Source organism: Mytilus californianus, unplaced genomic scaffold (genome assembly GCF_021869535.1).
Source record: "Mytilus californianus isolate M0D057914Y unplaced genomic scaffold, xbMytCali1.0.p SCAF_5, whole genome shotgun sequence".
In the NCBI taxonomy this organism is placed as follows: domain Eukaryota; kingdom Metazoa; phylum Mollusca; class Bivalvia; order Mytilida; family Mytilidae; genus Mytilus; species Mytilus californianus.
In genome coordinates this window covers 23,657,801-23,679,563 of record NW_026262701.1, presented here as the reverse complement: position 1 = coordinate 23,679,563, position 21,763 = coordinate 23,657,801, and the positions used below count along the sequence as shown (strand labels likewise).

Here is a 21,763-nt window from a genome sequence, read left to right as displayed (position 1 = left end):
TTTGAAAAAAAAATAATATTTGAAGAATAATTCTTTTTAATTTCTGAAATCTGAAATGAGAAAAAATTGGCCCCCCCACAATTTCTTTTTATCCCCCCCCCCCCTTTTTCCCCCAAAAAAATTCTTTCCCTCAAGATATGGTAATAATCTCAATTCAAATTTCCAATGGAGTTGGCAACCATAATTACCCATTTAAATTTACCATAGTGCTAACTTAATCTATTTTATAATAGAATTAATAAAAATATAGTGTCAAATCTTTCATATGGATTTTTTTGTAAAAAAAAAAGATGAAAACATTTGCAGATATTTTTACTGGTCTTCCTTTATAAATATGCATTTCTTTAAACATAATTTAAAAGCAGTGTAAGGGAAGTAACCAAAGCGTTGTATTTGGATTACCTCCCTTACACTGTTTTAGATTATCTTTATTGTTCATTAACCATTACTTTATACATAATTTAAAAGCAGTGTAAGGGAGATAATTTCAATGATGTATTTGATTTATCTCCCTTACACTGCTTTAAATTATGTTTTGTACTAAAGTATTTGTCCATTAACCAGGACAACCTTGTTTTTCCCCCTTTTTTGCCCCTAATTCCTAAACGGTTTGAGCCATAACCCCCCCCAAAGTAAATCCTAACCATCCCTTTGTGGTATGGAAACTTGTAGTATAATTTCAGAGAGATCCATACACCGTTCCACAGTTATTGTCTGGAAACTAGAAAATGCTCATTTTTGGCCCCTTTTTGGCCCCTAATTCCTTAACTGTTGGTACCATAACCCCCAAAATCAATCCCAACCTTCCTTTTGTGGTATTTAACCTTATGGTCAAATTTCAAAAAGATCCATTCACTTAAACTAAAGTTAGAGTGCGAAAACCAATATGTATTCGGACGACGACGCCGGACGACGACGACGCCAGACGACGACGACGACGACGACGCCAACGTCATACCAATATACGACCACAAAATTTTTTTGTGGTCGTATAAAAACTGCAAAATTTTTGTAAAATTACTAACTCAGGGGCAGCAACCCAACAACCGGTTGTCGGATTCGTCTGAAAATTTCAGGGCAGATAAATCTAAATCTGATGAAAATTTTTGCCACCTATCAGATTTGCTCTAAATGCTTTCGCTACAGAGATATGAACCAAAAACTGCATTTTACCCCTATGTTCTATTTTAACCAAGTCGGCCATGATGGTTGGAAGGCAGGGTCATCAGACAAATTTTTTAAACTAGATACCCTAATGAAGGTTATGGCCAAGTATGGTTAAATTTGTATCAGTAGTTTCTGAGAAGAAGATTTTTGTAAAAAATTAGAAAAATTTACAAAAAATTGTTAAAAAATGACTATTAAGGGCAATAACTCCTAAAGGGGTCGACTGACAATTTTGGTCATGACAACTTATTTGTAGATCTTACTTTGCTGAACATTATTGCTGTTTACAGTTTATCTCTATCTATAATAATATTCAAGATAATAACCAAAAACTGCAAAATTTCCTTAAAATTACCAATTCAGGGGCAGCAACCCAACAACAGGTTGTCAGATTTGTCTGAAAATTTCAGGGCAGATAGATCTTGACCTGATAATCAGTTTTACCCTATGTCAGATTTACTCTAAATGCTTTGGTTTCAGAGATATAAGCCAAAATCTACATTTTCCCCCCATGTTCTATTTTTAGCCATGGTGGCCATCTTGGTTAGTTGGCGGGGTCTACGGACACATTTTTTAAACTAGATACCCTAATGATGATTGTGGCCAAGTTTGGTTAAATTTGGCCCAGTGGTTTCAGAGGAGAAGATTTTTGTAAAAGCTAACGACGACAGACGACGACAGACGACGGACGCCAAGTGATGAGAATAGCTCACTTGGCCCTTTGGGCCAGGTGAGCTAATAATAGGCAAAAATTAAAGGGCAATTATTCAAATAAGGAGCCAATTGACATTTTTAGCCATGTTGACTTATTTGTATATCTTGTCCGTCTTGCTGATCAATTCTGCTATATATAAAGTTTATGTCTATCTATTATAATTTTCAAAATAAAAGGCAAAAAAGAGAAAAATTGGTAAATTTTGTCATTTAAATGCAATAACTCCTACTAGAAGTTGTCTGACTGTTTGGAGGTAGATCTCATCATTTTCAAAAGTTTTGCTCTGTCAGATTTTTTCTATCGATAGATTTTTTCAAGATTATAGACAAAACTTGCATTTTCCACCCTTTGTTCTATTTATAGCCATGTTTGTCATGTTGGTTGGCAAGCAAGGTCATTGGACACATTTTTCAAACTAAATACCAGAATGATGATTTTGGTCAAGTTTGTTTAAATTTGGCAAAGTAGTTTCAGAGGAGATGATCTTTTTAAAATTTTAAAGTTAATGGACGACAACGACAGATAAAACAACAGAAGACAGATGCCAAGTGATGGTAAAAGCTCACACTAGACCTTTGGGCCAGGTAGGCTATTAATGAGTGATGAAAATAAATAGGAATACCACCAAGAAATGCACTTTTAACATTTGAGTAGCACTAAGTTTTTTTTATTTTGTTATTCAAACACACCATCTCTTCTTGTAACTTGTAATGACTCCTTACAAAGTTATTTCACTTGACCCATATATTTCATTTTTGGGTACATGAACGGTGTGAATTTTTAATGTTACTTTATCAACATGTAGCCTTATATACAATGTAAAGAATAATACATGGCAAAATCCGTATCATATGCCTTATCATCCCGAGATACCAATATCAGCCCGAGGTCCTTTAGGCCAGAGGGATGATATTGGTTGAGGGTGATACAGCATGTGATATGGACTTTGCCATGTTTTATACGCTTTATCATATATTTAAACAGGAGAGTAAATATGAACTGCTTTCTGATCCCTAGCACCTGGGTTACCTTCAGATTTACTTTTGTCTTGTTTTAAAAGTTTTAAAAGAACTGCTTAATTATTCATCCGAAGCACATGGGTTACCTTACAACTTGCGTCCTGTTGTTCATAGAAATATTTTGTCTATTGTATTTTTTGTGTTTTGTATGGTATTTCATTGAGTTCTTTTTTAAAGTAGCATTTCATGTGCCAGAAAATATGAAAGACGTCACATGCCAAACAATGACGTCATTCGATAATTGACGTCACGCCCTAATGACCGTTCATTTAGGACCCATTGAGGAAAAATATTCCCTGAGAAGCTTGCATAAATAAAAACATGGACTTCATGTAAATTTACTTGGAATCACTACTGTCATAAATGAGAAATTTGAGTAGGGTGTGATAAAGAGTGTGCATCAAAGTTGAGCGATACGGATTAAACAGCAGGCTATTTATCAAATATTCAAAACTACTGTATTTACTACTAAATATATGATAAATAAATATATATATATACACATATATGATATGAGTATAAACAAGCGTATATGATGCAAAAAGTCCTAAACTATGCACCTACATTGAACTTTTTAAGCAATAGAAACAGATGTAAACAATCCAAATATACCAACTTTGCCATTTTTTCTTCTTTAAAGGGAAAATTCGTGAATTTTTACTTATCATCTTATTATGTTCATAATACCATAAAAAACATATTCACCAAGTTTTATCTGGATATGAACACTAATAAAGAAGAAAATAAGAATTATTAATTTTATTTATTCGAACTTCCTGACTTCTGTGACGTAGTTTAAGTCTAATTGCATGCCGGGAGTGGATTTAATCTCATGTTAAGTCTTGTTCTTTAATCATCTAATAACGCGATTTAAAGCGCATCGACAACTATTTTGCGTATCTATTAACCAACTAATAATTACGTGAGTAAAGTGATCAGTCGTGCAACTTTTTAAATCAAAATGTACGATTTATATTTTAGGGATTTCTGATATGATTATTGTAATAAAAGTAAATCATACAATAGAATATTTTTATGATTTTTTTTTCCGACGGATATGTTGAACAAACATTTATAACTGATAGTGTAATAAAAATGCATGTTTGTATTCTCACCTTTTACTTCAGTCAAGGATTTGTCTTACTATACAAATCCTTGCTTCAGTCTAGCAAACATTTCCAGCAAGTACTGTGTAAATACAATGTGTATTATACTGACACTACCTGGTAAAGGCGTGGTTAAATTCATGATAATTAAAAGTTTAGCATTATGTAATTTTAATCTTTTGATCTTCACTAGAGTGTTGTTTGGCCTCAAAGGCTTCACCGTTTCAGGTGTGAAAAACATAAAAAAAAAGTGATAAAAGAGAAGGTTTTGAGACAGAAAAAAAAAATTATTTGGGGAGGAATATGGTGGCAAAATACCTGAATCGCCGTTATATATTTTTTTAATATTTTCCATTAGCTCAGTTTTTAAATAAATAGGTGAGTATTTTGTTGTAACATCCAAATTCTGAATTACTTTCGATTAAATAATTCTATAAATAAAAATGGCCCACGAAAACGAGCGTATAAACCAAAAACTGTTATCATCGGTAACCTTGAATATTTAAATGTGCAGAGAAAATTATATCAGTTACATTAATATAGTTTGGTCTGTCCAAAGCGATTTACATTTACCTAATCGGGAATGCCCTTATTAAAATATTTTTAATCTCACAACGTATAAATACTTTAGCTATTTGACCAACGATGTTTAATAAAAATTAACAGAATCAATCTAACGTCCACTTTCCTTTTTTAAATGGAGACAGACCGGCAGAATAAATTTTCAATGTGCTTTATGTCTTGTGCCTTTGCAAGACTTATCATTCATTCATAAACCCACTCTAAACCAGAGACATATATACACATATATACGGCTGTCTAAAATGACAAGAATACTCTTAAAGCGGACAAGCAGTATATTCTTTAAATTTCTGTGATTTAATACCAAGAAAGAAAAAAATCCCGAAATTAATTTGGTACTCAATATTTTTCCTGGAAAATATTCACATCCTCATTCGGTCTGAAAATAAGATAAGAATTTGGTATACAGAACATGCAGAAGTGTGAATGTCATAAAACCTTGTTATATCAGAAACCATTATAAATGTGAACCTGTATACGTAAGACCTCATGGGACGTCACCTAACCACATACAGGTAATATACAAGTAGCTCTGTTATACGGTTATACCTTAATCACTACCGATACAGAATGTACCAATGCAAAGAAAATTCTAGCTGATCAGACATTAATACAACTACTATCAGTCTATTCGGAGTGAAGTTTCTTTATTTCTTCAAGTATAGGCTTTTTGGGGATCATTAGTGTACGTCCAGTGGCATATATATAACATGCATGTCGGAACAGGAAAATTGACAAAAGGTACTATTAGAACCATGTTCACATTATTATACATTATATCCAACAATTGTGATGATGACAAATTTCTTAAACTGTTCGAGAACAATCTAATTGAAATATAAATCTGTGATTTTACTATGTCCATAACTTCGATGAACCAAAGCAAGTTAGATATCGACCTGTATTTAATTCAGATTGGTTCAGGATGTTTCTCTCTTATATTCAATATGCATGTTTTTATTTTAAATTGCGGCTATCTATAGTTCCGTAACTTTCTATCTAGGCGTATAAACCAATGATCGACAAGTGCGTACATTTTTGTTAAATCAATATTTGTATGTTTTAAAATGTCCATAATTATTGACAACGAGTATATACTTACATGTTCCCCAATTTACCCTTGGAAAATATGTAAATAGATTTTTATTTTATCAAATCTTTTTTTGGAATTATTTAGATTTTCATAAATATCATTCTTTACACCAGATATGTTATTTGTAAACAAGCGTATGAGTTTAGTAATGACTATAGCATATCACTATCGGACACGCAAGACAAAGATGTATATTACACCTGATAGTTTTAAAATGGAAAGTTACAAGTTATCGGCCGTGTACACTGATCAATACCCTCAGAAGTGAAGCGATGCATGAACTTGCATTATGTAATTGTGTAATAAGATTTTTTTTAGCCCGATAGGAAATCGCTTGAATACCTGGATGTGTCACCTCACAATATACCTCTGGAAATAATTCCTTTAGCCATTCTGGTGATCAGATAAGGGAAGGTCCGAATTTATTTAAATAAGTTTAATACATAAAACTAAAAGAGTTATGAACAAATTAGATTTTCGAAAACAATCTTACATGGAACCCTTATTTTTGATTTGAACTTTGACTTTTTAACTAATTCCCATTCAAAATTTCTTGTTTCAAAAATGACAGACCATAGTTATTTAAAAAAAATAATTACAAGTTAGTTAGGAAAGGTTGCACAACCATGTCTATTATAATCGTTTTTGTGACCCATTAACTGTTTATGCTTTCCTTGTCGAATAAAACAACCGTATGCTTGACAAGATATCGACACTCAATTACGACTACGTTAGGTTACTGCTGGTTTTGGTCCTTTGTGGTTTATAGATATCAAGTGGTTTCGTAAACCGGAAGATGACAAAATGGTCACATGCAGAGAATTGATACTCTGAATTTAAAATCGATGGTGATCTCTTATCTAGCAGAATAAAACTTTAATATTTATGAATTTGTGCTTTTTTATACATAATGAACATAATATAATTTTTTCATTTTTTTGCGAAGTTTCCCTTTAATTTTGTTTAATTTCAACTGGGTATCAGCCTGTCCTTATGTATGTTTTCTGACTATTTATCAAAATTGCAGGACTACAAACACACTCATGAACTTTTAAGTGACTGTTGTGGCGTGTAACTATAATCTTTAAGCATGTTACTTAAACTCACAAAACTATCTATAATGATAAAACTTTCAAGAATCAACTGGACTTACATTAGAGTTTGGTATATTTACTTCACACCATCTTCCATCAATCATGTGTCTCTGTTGTGCTAAGCAATTCAGTTGTGCATCATACTCATGGAACCTTATAAATCCAAAGCCTTTAGATTTTTGTGTCCATGGATCGATTTTCACCTGTACATGAGTTTAAAAAAATAAATACATGTGTACATGTACATAACATTGCATAATCATATAGATGTATCATAAAAGTATCATATATGATACATATATACAATATTATACATTTGTAATAACATTGTTTCATACTTGATCATATAGCAACAATGTCACTACAGTAGTGGCAGGCATCATCATCATCAACAATAAAATGCTCCGCTAGGCGCAGCTTGATACAACCGCAGAGGTCGAACCCTGAACAGTTGGGGCAAGTATGGACACAACATTCAAGCTTGATACAGCACTGAATTTGGATTGTGATTAAATATTTGACACAGCACAGGTTTCTGACACAGAATGAATGTGGTCTAAGAACTTAAGAATTTTTAATTCACCTTTTCAAACCATATCATTATTATTTGCTTTTATATATAAATAAGAAATAACCAATTAAAAATGGAAAATTTTAAAGAAAAAAAAATCCCCTCCCCCCCAAATTTTTTGATCCCCCTTATAATTCATCACCCCCAAACTCAATCCCAGCCTTCCCTTTGTGGTATGGTACCTGCAGTACAATTTCAGAGAGATCCATACACTTGAACACAAGTTATTGTCTAGAAACTAGAATAAAATGCTTCGCTGGGCACAGCTTGATACGACCGCAGAGGTCGAACCCTGAACAGTTGGGGCAAGTATGGACACAACATTTAAGCTTGATACAGCTCTGAATTTGGATTGTGATTAAATATTTGACACAGCATAGGTTTCTGACACAGAAAGAATGTGGTCTAAGAACTTCAATTTTTTTAATTTACCTATTATGGTCCAATGTCCAAAATCAAAATACATGGTTAGATTCAGCATATCAAAGAACCCCATATATTCAATTTTTGTTGAAATCAAACAAAGTTTAATTTTGGACCCCAACTTGGACAAACTTGAAAACTGGTCCCATAATCAAAAATCTAAACACATGTTTAGATTCAGCATATCAAAGTACCCCAAGAATTCAATTTTTGTTAAAATCAAACTAAGTTTAATTTTGGACCCTTTGGACCTTAATGTAGACAAATTTAAAAAACGGGACCCAAAATTAAAAATCTAAAAACACGGTTAGATTTGGCATATCAAAGAACCCCAATAATTCAATTTTTGATGAAATCAAACAAAGTTTAATTTTGGACCCTTTTGACCTCAATATGAACCAATTTGATAGCGGGCCCACAAAATAAAAAAATCTAAATACATGGTAAGATTCAGCATATCAAAGAACCCCATATATTCAATTTTTGTTGAAATCAAACAAAGTTTAATTTTGGACCCTAATTTGGACCAACTTGAAAACTGGGCCAAAAATCTAAAATCTAAATACATGTTTAGATTCAGCATATCAAAGAACCCCATATATTCAATTTTTGTTGAAATCAAACAAAGTTTAATTTTGGACCCCAACTTGGACCAACTTGAAAACTGGTCCCATAATCAAAAATCTAAACACATGTTTAGATTCAGCATATCAAAGAACCCCAAATATTCAATTTTTGTTAAAATCAAACTAAGTTTAATTTTGGACCCTTTGGACCTTAATGTAGACCAATTTAAAAAACGGGACCCAAAATTAAAAATCTAAATACACGGTTAGATTTGGCATATCAAAGAACCCCAATAATTAAATTTTTGATGAAATCAAACAAAGTTTAATTTTATACCCTTTTGACCTCAATATGAACCAATTTGATAGCGGTCCCACAAATAAACTAGAGGCTCTCAAGAGCCTGTGTCGCTCACCTGATTCTACTTTGGTTTTGGAAATCATGTAAAAATAGATTAAAATCATAACAGATACCCTAATAATGAGTGAGGCCAAATTTGGTTTAATATTGGTCCTGTAATTTAATAAAAAATCCTGGTGGCCATCTTGAACAGTAAATCGGCAACAAAGTAGCAACACTTAATCAGCACCTCATAAGAAACATTTATGCCATGTTTTGGTTTCATTCCATTCAGTGCACCTCTAGAAGAAGCATTTGTATGTATTTCCCATAGGGTCTTATGTTAAAGGAAGTCCCCCCATTGGCGGCCATCATGGATGAAGGATCAGCTTCAAAGTAACAAGACTTGGTCAGCACCTCAAAAGGAACATGCATGCCATGTTTGGTTTCATTCCATTCAGTGGTTCTTTAAAAGAAGACATTTGTATGTATTTCCCATAGGGTCCTATGTTAAACTAAGTCCACCGCTGGCGTCCATCTTGGATTATGGATCGGCTTCAAAGTAACAACACTCGGTCAGCACCTCATAAGAAACATTCATGCCGTGTTTGGTTTCATTCCATTCAGTAGTTTTCTAAAAGAAGACATTTGTATGTATTTCCCATAGGGTCCTATGTTAAACTAAGTCCACCGCTGGCGGCCATCTTGGATGATGGATCCGCTACAAAGTAACAACACTTGGTCAGCACCTCATAAGGAACATTCATGCCATGTTTGGTTTCATTCCATTCAGTGGTTCTCTAAAAGAAGACATTTGTATGTATTTCCCATAGGGTCCTATGTTAAACTAATTCCACCGCTGGCGGCCATCTTGGATGATGGATCCGCTACAAAGTAACAACACTTGGTCAGCACCTCATAAGGAACATTCATGCCATGTTTGGTTTCATTCCATTCAGTGGTTCTCTAAAAGAAGACATTTGTATGTATTTCCCATAGGGTCCTATGTTAAACTAAGTCCACCGCTGGCGGCCATCTTGGATGATGGATCCGCTACAAAGTAACAACACTTGGTCAGCACCTCATAAAGAACATTCATACCATGTTTGGTTTCATTCCATTCAGTGGTTCTCTAAAAGAAGACATTTGTATGTATTTCCCATAGGGTCCTATGTTAAACTAAGTCCCCCGCTGGCGTCCATCTTGGATTATGGATCGGCTTCAAAGTAACAACACTCGGTCAGCACCTCATAAGAAACATTCATGCCATGTTTGGTTTCATTCCATTCAGTGGTTCTCTAAAAGAAGACATTTGTATGTATTTCCCATAGGGTCCTATGTTAAACCAAGTCCACCGCTGGCGGCCATCTTGGATGATGGATCCGCTACAAAGTAACAACACTTGGTCAGCACCTCATAAGGAACATTCATGCCATGTTTGGTTTCATTGCATTCAGTGGTTCTCTAAAAGAAGACATTTGTATGTATTTCCCATAGGGTCCTATGTTAAACTAAGTCCACCGCTGGCGGCCATCTTGGATGATGGATCGGCTACAAAGTAACAACACTTGGTCAGCACCTCATAAGGAACATTCATGCCATGTTTGGTTTCATTCCATTCAGTGGTTCTCTAGAAGAAGTTCAAAATGTAAAAAGTTTACGCCGACGACGGACGACGCCGGACGCCGGACGACGGACGCCAAGTGATGAGAAAAGCTCACTTGGCCCTTCGGGCCAGGTGAGCTAAAAATCTAAATACATGGTAAGATTCAGCATATCAAAGAACCCCATATATTCATTTTTTGTTGAAATCAAACAAAGTTTAATTTTGGACCCCAATTTGGACCAACTTGAAAACTGGGCCAAAAATCTAAAATCTAAATACATGTTTAGATTCAGCATATCAAAGAACCCCATATATTCAATTTTTGTTGAAATCAAACAAAGTTTAATTTTGGACCCCAATTTGGACCAACTTGAAAACTGGGCCAAAAATCTAAAATCTAAATACATGTTTAGATTCAGCATATCAAAGAACCCCATATATTCAATTTTTGTTGAAATCAAACAAAGTTTAATTTTGGACCCCAACTTGGACCAACTTGAAAACTGGGCCCATAATCAAAAATCTAAACACATGTTTAGATTCAGCATATCAAAGAACCCCAAGAATTCAATTTTTGTTAAAATCAAACTAAGTTTAATTTTGGACCCTTTGGACCTTAATGTAGACCAATTTAAAAACAGGACCCAAAATTAAAAATCTAAATACACGGTTAGATTTGGCATATCAAAGAACCCCAATAATTCAATTTTTGATGAAATCAAACAAAGTTTAATTTTGGACCCTTTTGACCTCAATATGAACCAATTTGATAGCTGGTCCACAAATAAAAAATCTAAATACATGGTTAGATTCAGCATATCAAAGAACCCCAAGAATTCAATTTTTGATGAAATCAAACAAAGTTTAATTTTGGACCCTTTTGACCTCAATGTGGACAAAGTTGATAACGGGGCCCAAAAATCAAAAATCTAAATACATGGTTAGATTCAGCATATCAAAGAACCCCATATATTCAATTTTTGTTGAAATCAAACAAAGTTTAATTTTGGACCCCGATTTGGACCAACTTGAAAACTGGGCCCATAATCAAAAATCTAAATACTTGTTTAGATTCAGCATATCAAAGAACCCTAAAAATTCAATTTTTGTTAAAATCAAACTAAGTTTAATTTTGGACCCTTTTGACCTTAATGTAGACCAATTTGAAAACGGAACCAAAAATTAAGAATCTAAATACACGGTTAGATTCGACATATCAAAGAACCCCAATAATTCAATTTTTGATGAAATCAAACAAAGTTAAATTTTGGACCCTTTGGACCTCAATGTGGACCAATTTAAAAACGGGGCCCAAAATCCAAAAACTTAATACACGGTTAGATTCAGCATATTAAAGAACCCCAAGAATTCAAGAATAAAACGCCATTGAAATTGATCAAGAAATAAGCAATTTATACGAAGTATCTTCTTTTGCACAAAACTGTGCAATTGAATATTTCTTGCTATTGTGCAATAATGTACAATTGACAATTTCTTGCTATTGCGCAATATTGTGCTATTGGATATTTCTTGCTATTGCGCAATACTGTGCAATTGAAGATTTCTTGCTATTGCGCAATACTGTGCAATTGAAGATTTCTTGCAATTGTGCAATACTGTGCAATTGAAAATTTCTTGCTATTGCACAATACTTATTATATAATAATTTACACATCCTGTTTGGTGTGTATCTCCTACCATATCATTATTATTTGCTTTTAAATATTAATCAGAAATAACCAACTTAAAATGGAAAATTTTAAAAGAAAAAAAAAGGAAAAAAAGAAAAAAAAAAAATCCCCCCCCAAATTTTTTGAACCCCCTTATGATTCATCACCCCCAAACTCAATCCCAGCCTTCCCTTTGTGGTATGGTACCTTGCAGTACAATTTCAGAGAGATCCATACACTTGAACACAAGTTATTGTCTGGAAACTAGAAAAATGCTTATTTTTGGCCCCTTTTTGGCCCCCTATTCCTAAACGTTTCGGGCAATTACCCACAAACTCAATTCCAGCTTTCCCTTTGTGATATGGAACCTTGTAGTAAAATTTCAGAAAAATTCAAACACTTACACACAAGTCATTGTCATGAAACTAGAAAAATGCTTGTTTTTTGCCCCTTTTTTTGCCCCTAATTCCTAAAATTTTGAGGCAATTACCCCCAAAATCAATTACAGCCTCCCTTTGTGATATGGAACCTTGTGGTACAATGTCAGATAGATCCATACACTTACACACAAGTTATTGTCTGGAAGTTACAAAAATGCTTATTTTTGGCCCCTTTTTGGCCCCTAATTCCTTAACTGTTGGTACCATAACCCCCAAAATCAATCCCAACCTTCCTTTCGTGGTATTGAACCTTATGGTAAAATTTCATGGAGATCCATTCACTTAAACTAAAGTTAGAGTGCGAAAACCAATGTGTCTTCGGACGACGCCAGACGACGACGACGCCAACGTCATACCAATATACGACCAAAAAATTTTCAATTTTTGCGGTCGTATAAAAATGCTTGTTTTTTGCCCCTTTTTGGCCCCAAATTCCTTAACATTTAGGGCAATTACCCCCAAACTCAAACCCAGCTTTCCCTTTGTGATATGGAACCTTGTAGTACAATTTCATAAAGATCCATACACTTACACACAAGTTATTGTCCTGAAACTAGAAAAATTTGTTTTTTGCCCCTTTTTTTGCCCCTAATTCCTAAAATTTTGAAGCAATTACCCCCAAAATCAATCCCAGCCTTCCCTTTGAGGTATGGTACCTTGCAGTACAATTTCAGAGAGATCCATACACTTGAACACAAGTTGTTGTCTGGAAACTAGAAAAATGCTTATTTTTGGCCCCTTATTCCTAAATGTTTTGGACAATTACCCCCAAACTCAATTCCAGCTTTCCCTTTGTGATATAGAACCTTGTAGTACAATTTCAGAAAGATCCATACACTTACACACAAGTTATTGTCATGAAACTAGAAAAATGCTTGTTTTTTGCCTCTTTTTTGGCCCATAATTCCTAATATTTTGAAGCAATTACCCCCAAAATCAATCCCAGCATTCCCTGTGTGATATGGAACCTTGTGGTACAATGTCAGAGAGATCCATACACTAACACACAAGTTATAAAATTGAGAATGGAAATGGGGAATGTGTCAAAGAGACAACAACCCGACCATAAAACAGACAACAGCAGAAGGTCACCAACAGGTCTTCAATGCAGCGAGAAATTCCCGCACCCGGAGGTGTCCTTCTACAAATATATATACTAGTTCAGTGATAATGAACGCCATACTAAACTCCAAATTGTACACAAGAAACTAAAATTAAAAATAATACAAGACTAACAAAGGTTAGAGGCTCCTGACTTGGGACAGGCGCAAAAATGCGGCGGGGTTAAACATGTTTATGAGATCTCAACCCTCCCCCTATACCTCTAGCCAATGTAGAAAAGTAAACGCATAACAATACGCACATTAAAATTCAGTTCAAGAGAAGTCCGAGTCTGATGTCAGAAGATGTAACCAAAGAAAATAAACAAAATGACAATAATACATAAATAACAACAGACTACTAGCAGTTAACTGACATGCCAGCTCCAGACTTCAATTAAACTGATTGAAAGATTATGTCTTCATCATATGAATATCAGGCACAATCCTTCCCGTTAGGGGTTTAGTATCATACCATCATAACATATATGAGAAGAACATAACCCATGTCATGCCAACAACTGGTTTTTAAATAAATGTGTTTAGTGCCGATGCAAAGACCCTATAAGTGAATCAATATTAACGCCAAAATATGCAATCTTTAATGACCTGACAACAGTATCGTAACTATATCCCTTCTTAATAAGTCTATTTAAAGGTTTTGTTAGCTTCAGAGGTTAATACTGACATTTTTGTGCTTTATAAAGAATATTTCCATAAAAAATTAGGATGTGAAATACCTGAACGTATAAGAAGTCTGCATGTTGAGCTATATTTTCTAATGATGTCCTTATACCGATGATAAAATTTAGTAAATGTTTTGCCTAGTTTGTGATATCGAAAACCCTGGTGTAATAATTTTTCAGTAATACATAAATTTCTCTCGTTAAAATCTAAAACATTGTTACATACACGAGCGAATCGTACAAGTTGAGATATATAAACACCGTAAGATGGTGACAAGGGAACGTCACCATCTAAAAATGGATAATTAACGATAGGAAATGAAAAATCATCTCTTTTATCATATATTTTAGTATTAAGCTTTCCGTTAATGATATAGATATCAAGATCGAGGAAAGGGCAGTGGTCATTGTTAGTATTAGCTTTATTTAAAGTAAGTTCAACAGGATAAATTTCTTAAGTATACATACTGAAGTCGTCATTATTGAGAGCCAAAATATCATCCAAATATCTAAAAGTATTATTAAATTTGTGTATCAGATGTTGTTTCGATGGGTCTTTGCTGATTTTTGTCATAAATTGTAACTCATAGCAATACAAAAAAAGGTCCGCAATAAGTGGTGCACAGTTAGTCCCCATTGGAATTCCGATAACCTGACGATATACGGAATCTCCAAAGCGAACAAAAATGTTATCTAGTAAAAATTCAAGGGCATATATAGTATCAAAGCATGTCCAATTGACATAGTTTTTTTGTTTATTGCTACTAAAAAATGACCTAAAAGAGTTTGAACATATATATTCACATTCTGACTTTTTAAATGCCCATTTAACTAGGTGTGTGAATTTTTTCTTAATGAGAATGTGAGGCAATGTGGTATATAGGGTAGAAAAATCTAAACTTTGAACAGATTCAAAATCACCAATATATGCATGTACTTCCAACGAGTTCTTGACACTCCAAAAGTAATTAATTCCACTATTTTCGAAGGCCTTATTTGAACAATTTATTATCAGGTTTTTGATTGTACCAAGTGTACTGGTAAGAAGAATAGACAATTTAGTAGTGGAACAATGGCTTGAAGACGAAATGAATCTATATTTGTAAGGTGTTTTGTGTAGCTTCGGAAGCCAATACATAGTTGGGACTTTCATTGTATTTGGTTCTGCTTGTAAAGCGGTAGCTAAAAGTTTATGTTTGTTACAGATGTCGTTTTCTGAAAATGGAGTCAGTTGGAATGTTGGTGAATTGGTGATTTTGTCTGGAAGTTACAAAAATGCTTATTTTTGGCCCTTTTTTGGCCCCTAATTCCTTAACTGTTGGTACCATAACCCCCAAAATCAAACCCAACCTTCTTTTTGTGGTATTGAACCTTTTGGTAAAATTTCATAGAGATCAATTCACTTAAACTAAAGTTAGAGTGCGAAAACCAATGTGTCTTCGGACGACGACGACTCCTACGCAATACCTATATACGACCGCAAATTTGCGGTCGTATAAAAATTGTGCTGAATAAGTTATTTCATTTTGTTAGTTACATTTAAGAACAGTTTCTAATCAACATGGTCATTGCACTCTTCATGTCTTTTTTGGCTGAAGTGCTTTTGTGCTTCAAAGACATTTTCTATAGCCAAAGCTTTCACATCCCAATGAAACTACAAAGCTTTAATAGTAGATATAGACTATTCTCTTGATAACAGGGTGTGCAGAACTGCAGTTGATTTTACTTGTCACTATAACTTCAATTGAATGTGTAATTCAGCTTCACATTATAAAACTAGAACTCTTAAAATGATACCCCCAGCTCCTTGCATTTGAAGACAAGTCCATCATTTGCTATGGCTCCTTGCATTTGAAGTATATATATTGCTTACAAAAATCCCAAAAAGTATTGATCAAAAACAAAATTAGCATAATTAGTATTATATGGTTTTGATTGTGAGAAAGTTTCAACAAATATAATTGTAATAAGGGTTTAAGGAGGAGTTGCAGATTCAAAATGGATACCCACAAAATGTGTACTATAGTGTGCAGATATGAGAAGGTTACTGTCATCCCAAAACAAACTCCAATAAACTGCTTCGCTGAGCGCAGCTAGATACGCCCGCAGAGGTCCAACCCTGAACAGTTGGGGTAAAAATGGACACAATATTCAAGCTTGATTCAGGTCTGAATTTGGATTGTAATTAAATATTTGACATATTATAGGTTTCTGAATAAATGTAGTCAAAGATCTTGAAATTGGTTATATGAATTGAATTTATATTCAATTAAAGATTTCTTGCTGTTGTGCAATACTTAGTAAATCTGTTGTCAGACTATAAACAAATAAAGTTCAATCAATTCTCAATGTCATATTAGAAATTTATGAAAATAAAAAGGGAGCTTACATCAATAGATATAAACAATTCACCAAAGTTTCATGAGAATTGGTGACAGCATTTTTGAGTTATTGTCCGAAAACTGGAAAATCACCCCTTTTTTTAATGAATAAAACCCCATAACTCAAAAATGTAAAAGGTAAAATTTATAAAATTCTAAAGGGAGCTTACATCAATACATACAAACAAAACTGGAAAATCCCCCTTTTTTTAATGAATAAAACCCCATAACTCGGAAACGTAAAATCTAAATTTTATAAAAAACGAAAGTGAGCTCACGTCAATAGATATAAACAATTCACCAAAGTTTTATGCAACTTGGTTAAAGCATTTTTGAGTTGATGTCCGACATGTTGACGACGGACAGACGGACAACGGTATACCATAATACGTCCCGTAAACGGGGTATAAAAATCATTCAGATGAAGAAATAAACAAAAAGGTGCAAAAGTACATCATCATGATCATGTGAGTAAGATTTTATGAAAGTTTCAAGAAATTCTGTCAAGTGGTTCAGGAGCAGTCAAAGATAAAAAAGTGGGACAGAAGAACAAATGGACAAACTCCCCCATGATGGCCCCATCACTATATATAGTAAAGTTAAAAGAATTATAACATCCAGCTATATTTATATTTAAAGAAAATGGAAAATGTGTCACCATGGACACAGATGATGCCCCCGCTTGCATACAACATTATAAAGGGACATAACTCAAAAACAATAAAAGTGACGCTACCCAAATTTGTACTAGATCTGTGTTTTGTGGTAATAAGTATTGTGTATAGGTTTCATAATGTTTGGTTCGGGCAAACTTAAGTTACAGAACGGAAACTAAAAATTTTGCAATTTTTTGATTTATAAAGGGGCATAGCTCGATAATGGTTAAATGAATCCACCGAAATTCAACTTGATCTGTGTTTTGTGGTAATGAGCATTGTGTACAAGTTTCATAACATTTGGTTGAGGCAACTAAGTTGGAGAACTGAAGCTAAAAATTTTGCATTTTTTTTTTTCCATTTATAAAGGGGCATAACTCGAGAATGGTTATAGTGACCCCACCAAAATTCAAACTTGATCTGTGTTTTGTTGTAATAAGCATTGTGTATAAGTTTCATAACATTTGGTAGAGGCAAACTTAAGTTAGAGAACGGAAACTAAAAATTTTGTAATGTTTTCATTTATAAAGGGCATAACTCTAGAACGGTTAGAGTGACGCTACCAAAATTCAAACTTGATCTGTATTATGTGGTAATAAGCATTGTGTATCAGTTTCATAACACTTGGTTGAGGCAAACTTTAGTTAGAGAACGGAAACTAAAAATTTTGGAATTTTTCCATTAATAAAGGGGCATAACTCTAGAACTGTTAAGGATACGCCACAAAAATTCAAACTTAATTTTTATTTTATGGCAATAAGCATTATGTTTCATAACATTTGGTTGAGGCAAACTCAAGTTAGAGAACAGAAACCAATTTTGGGACGTACGTACGTACAGATGGACAACGGTAAAACTTAATGCCCCCTCCGCTACAGCGGGGGCATAAAAATAATTTTGAAACCAGGAAAAGTTTTAATTGATTAAGGGCAAGAGAGTCTGACCATATTCTGGAAATTGAAAAGGGGGAGGTACAGAAATTTAAAAAGAGAAGAGCGTTTATGCCAAAATGAAAACTTGAGATTTGAATTTATACAGAAATTTAGAAATACCTAGCTATTCAAGTATAAATTAAAATTATATGGATAACTTTGATAACTTGGTTTATGTCTTTCATGTCCCCTGTTTTATGCAGTATCCTGCTCCATTTATTAATTAGTCATTGTCACTGAGGAGAGTAGATTCAGTCACCAACTGCATGATATGTACATACATATATTATGTCGTGTACTTCTATTATTCTTGTGATGTATTATGTATTTAGCACATTTGTAAGCAAATCTAAACAGTCTTTTGTATGAAAAAGCTTTGAGAAGCAGCTTTGATCGATTTATTTTTTCAATAATGCCTCAAGACAAGAAAATAACACCTAACAGTTGTCATGCTAAAGGCTCCGAAAAATAACAAAAAGGTATAGATGCTGGGAAATTTAATTCATAAAAATCATTAATGCCATGACTCAATTCTCTCTGTTGGGTCTCAACTTCTCCCAGTTTGGCTGCGAGGAAGAAGCCACTTCTCTCTTAAAATTTTGAAGTGTGGTGACCCTGTATAGTGTGTTATATTGTGAATTTCATGTATGCCATCAACCCCATATAACTGTGCATTTAAATAAATAAATATAAAATATACATTTGTTTACACCTGTCCCAAGTCAGGAACCAGCTGATGTTCAGTGGTTGTCATTTGTTGATGTGATTTTTAAGTGTTTCTCGTTTTTATGTAGATTAGACCGTTGGTTTTCCCGTTTGAATGGTTTTACACTAGTAATTTTTGGGGCCCTTTATAGCTTGCTGTTCGGTGTGAGCCAAGGCTCCATGTTGAAGACCGTACTTTGACCTATAATGGTTTACTTTTATAAATTTTGACTTGGATGGAGAGTTGTCTCATTGGCACTCATACCACATCTTCTTATATCTATCAACATATATTATTTTACATTCAATTTTCAACGAACCTGTGCTAAAACTAATTCTCCATACTTTGAAAAATAGGTTTTAAGGTCTTCTTCTGTACTTTTGTAAGGCAGACCTAACACAATCAAATCACTGCACTTTTTCTCTAATTTCTTGGTTTTGGCTGATGGATTTTCTGTTTGTTCTTCTCCTTTTCTTTTGTTATCTAAAACATTAATTAGAATCTTATTGAAATTCTTACACTTTCAGGTCAATCTATTTTATGTAAAAAAAATCTAAAAAAAAATGCATCAGAAGTGTTGGCAAAAATGATAAGCATGGAAAATCAAATTTATCAAGACTATTACAGCATTGCCTTAATCGTGTTAATATAAGTTATGCCACAATAAACTTTTTCACAGACGTGCAACACAGTATGATTTGCCTTCCAGAATTAACAGTTTAGCTTGCTATAAAACCAGGTTTAATATACCATTTTCTACATAAGGAAATGCCTGTTCCAAGTCAGGAATATGTTAGTTGTTTTCCAATCGTTTAATGTGTTTGACCTTTTGATTTTGCCATTAGATAAGGGACTTTTCGTTTAGAATTTTCCTTGGAGTTCGGTATTTTTGTTATTTTATTTTTCACCCAGGGAACATGGGGAATGAACCTAAGACCCTTGGCACAATATGCCACTGCTCTATCAACTAAACTAATATCAACAATCCCTAACTACAGGGTTTGATGATATGAGATTCAAATCTGTAGCAGCATACTGTGAAATTCATAAGAAGTAAATTTTTGACACAGTTCAAAGGCATATAATGTAGAAACAGACCATATCTGAATGTTGTCTTTTAAAAAAAAATTATTTATTCCAATTTGAGTCAAGTGCTTGCTTAAATGCTGATGTTTAGCATGTTTAGACAAACAAACAAAACAAACTGCAACTGGGCCTGATCTCATCCATGGAAAAATCTTAAAAGAGTGCAAGACATCTATCACTCCCATCTTGTCAATCATGTTTCAAATATCACTGTACTCTGGATTCCAGAGTCTGGAAAAGATCCTAGATGACTAGCGTCATGCAAGTGTGTGTCCAGCGTTCAAAATAGGCGACAAACACAATCCTATAAACTATTGCCCCATATCACTAACATGCATTTACTGCAAACTATTAGAACATGTTAGTTAGTAATATCATGAAACACTTAAAAAAAAAATTCTATATGACTTACATGGTTTTCTATTATCCCGTTCCTGTGAAACTCAGTTAATAAAATTTCTTCAAGATCTTGCAAATTCAAATAAATAAAAACATTCAAACTGACATCATAAATGACATAATAATGGATTTTTCAAAAGCATTTGACAAAGTTTCATACCATCCCCTCATGCATAAAATCTACTTCTATGGTATCAATTGCAATGCATTACAGTGGATTCAAGACTTTTAAAAAACAGAACACAAACACACACAGTAGTCCTTGAAGGTGAAACATTAAATAAAATTCCTTTAACATCTGGAGTTCCACAAGGCACAGTGCTGGACCAATTTTATTCTTAATATTTATTAATGATTTGGCAGAATATATCCAACATATTACTTTAAGATTATTCACAGATGACAGTATTATTAATAGAGAAATTAAGAAACTGGATGACACAAATAGATTACAGTCTTATTTAAAAGCGGCCTGCAGATGCGAGCTGGACTGGCTCATGCATTTTCACCCTGATAAATGCAACATTGTACATGTAACACAAAAAAAGAAAACCTTTAGACTTCACATACAAATTACATTATCACTCACTCGAAAAAGTTGACTCTACAAAATATTTAGGCCTAACTCTTCAATCAAACTTAAAATGGAATAAACATATTGACAACATGACATCAAAAGCAGACCAGTCTCTTGGATTTATTCGCAGAAACCTTAAAATAGCCTCACCTAAAGTTTAAGTTCATACATTCAAAGCTCTTGTCCGACCAAAATAAGAGTACTTCTCGACCATTTGGGATCCACATCAAAAACAACAAATTTCACAAATTGAAAAAGTTCAGAAAAGAGCAGCCTGCTTCAAATGCAACTGCTTCCACAACACCAGCTCAGTTACTGATATAATGACAGAGGTAAATTGGTACCTACTTGAACTTAGGCGTTTAAGATACAGACTTGTTTTCTTCAACAAAATTGTACACATAATTAATTGTTGCAGTACAAAATAAATGTGGATAGTGTCCACATGTGGACACAGATGATGCCCCTGTTTGCATATCATATAGTATAAAGGGACATAACTGAAGAACTGTAAAAGTGACGCTACCCAAATTTGAACTTGATCTGAGTTTTGTGGTAATAAGCATTGTGTGTAAGTCTCATAACATTTGGTTGAGGCTAACTTAAGTAGAGAACAAAAACTTATAAACAGATGCGCCATGAGCGCATGATACGCCCGTCGTATTGTGTGTGAATTTTCATGCAATAAGCATAAATGGTTTCTGACATACGGCATGACATGCTAAAACCCCCCTTTTTTTTTACAAAAAACTCAATATCTCTAAAATAAAATTTTGAATCAAAACCAAAAAGTATACTGATCTTTAAATTAATATAACTAAGAAGTGTGTAAAATTTTAAGCAATAAT

At 33.7% G+C, this 21,763-nt stretch overlaps 1 protein-coding gene across 1 annotated transcript in view; it reads right to left on the bottom strand.

Moving 5' to 3' along the window:
• The window catches only part of LOC127703047 (TAR DNA-binding protein 43-like), a 29,363-nt gene that overhangs the window by 4,244 nt on the left and 3,356 nt on the right, over positions 1–21,763 (bottom strand). The window contains exons 2-3 of the mRNA XM_052207439.1: positions 19,173–19,336; positions 6,836–6,979 (exon numbers count right to left, since the gene is read on the bottom strand). Coding sequence (XP_052063399.1) covers positions 6,836–6,979; positions 19,173–19,336 — 308 coding nt within the window. The remainder of the gene's footprint in view (positions 1–6,835; positions 6,980–19,172; positions 19,337–21,763) is intronic.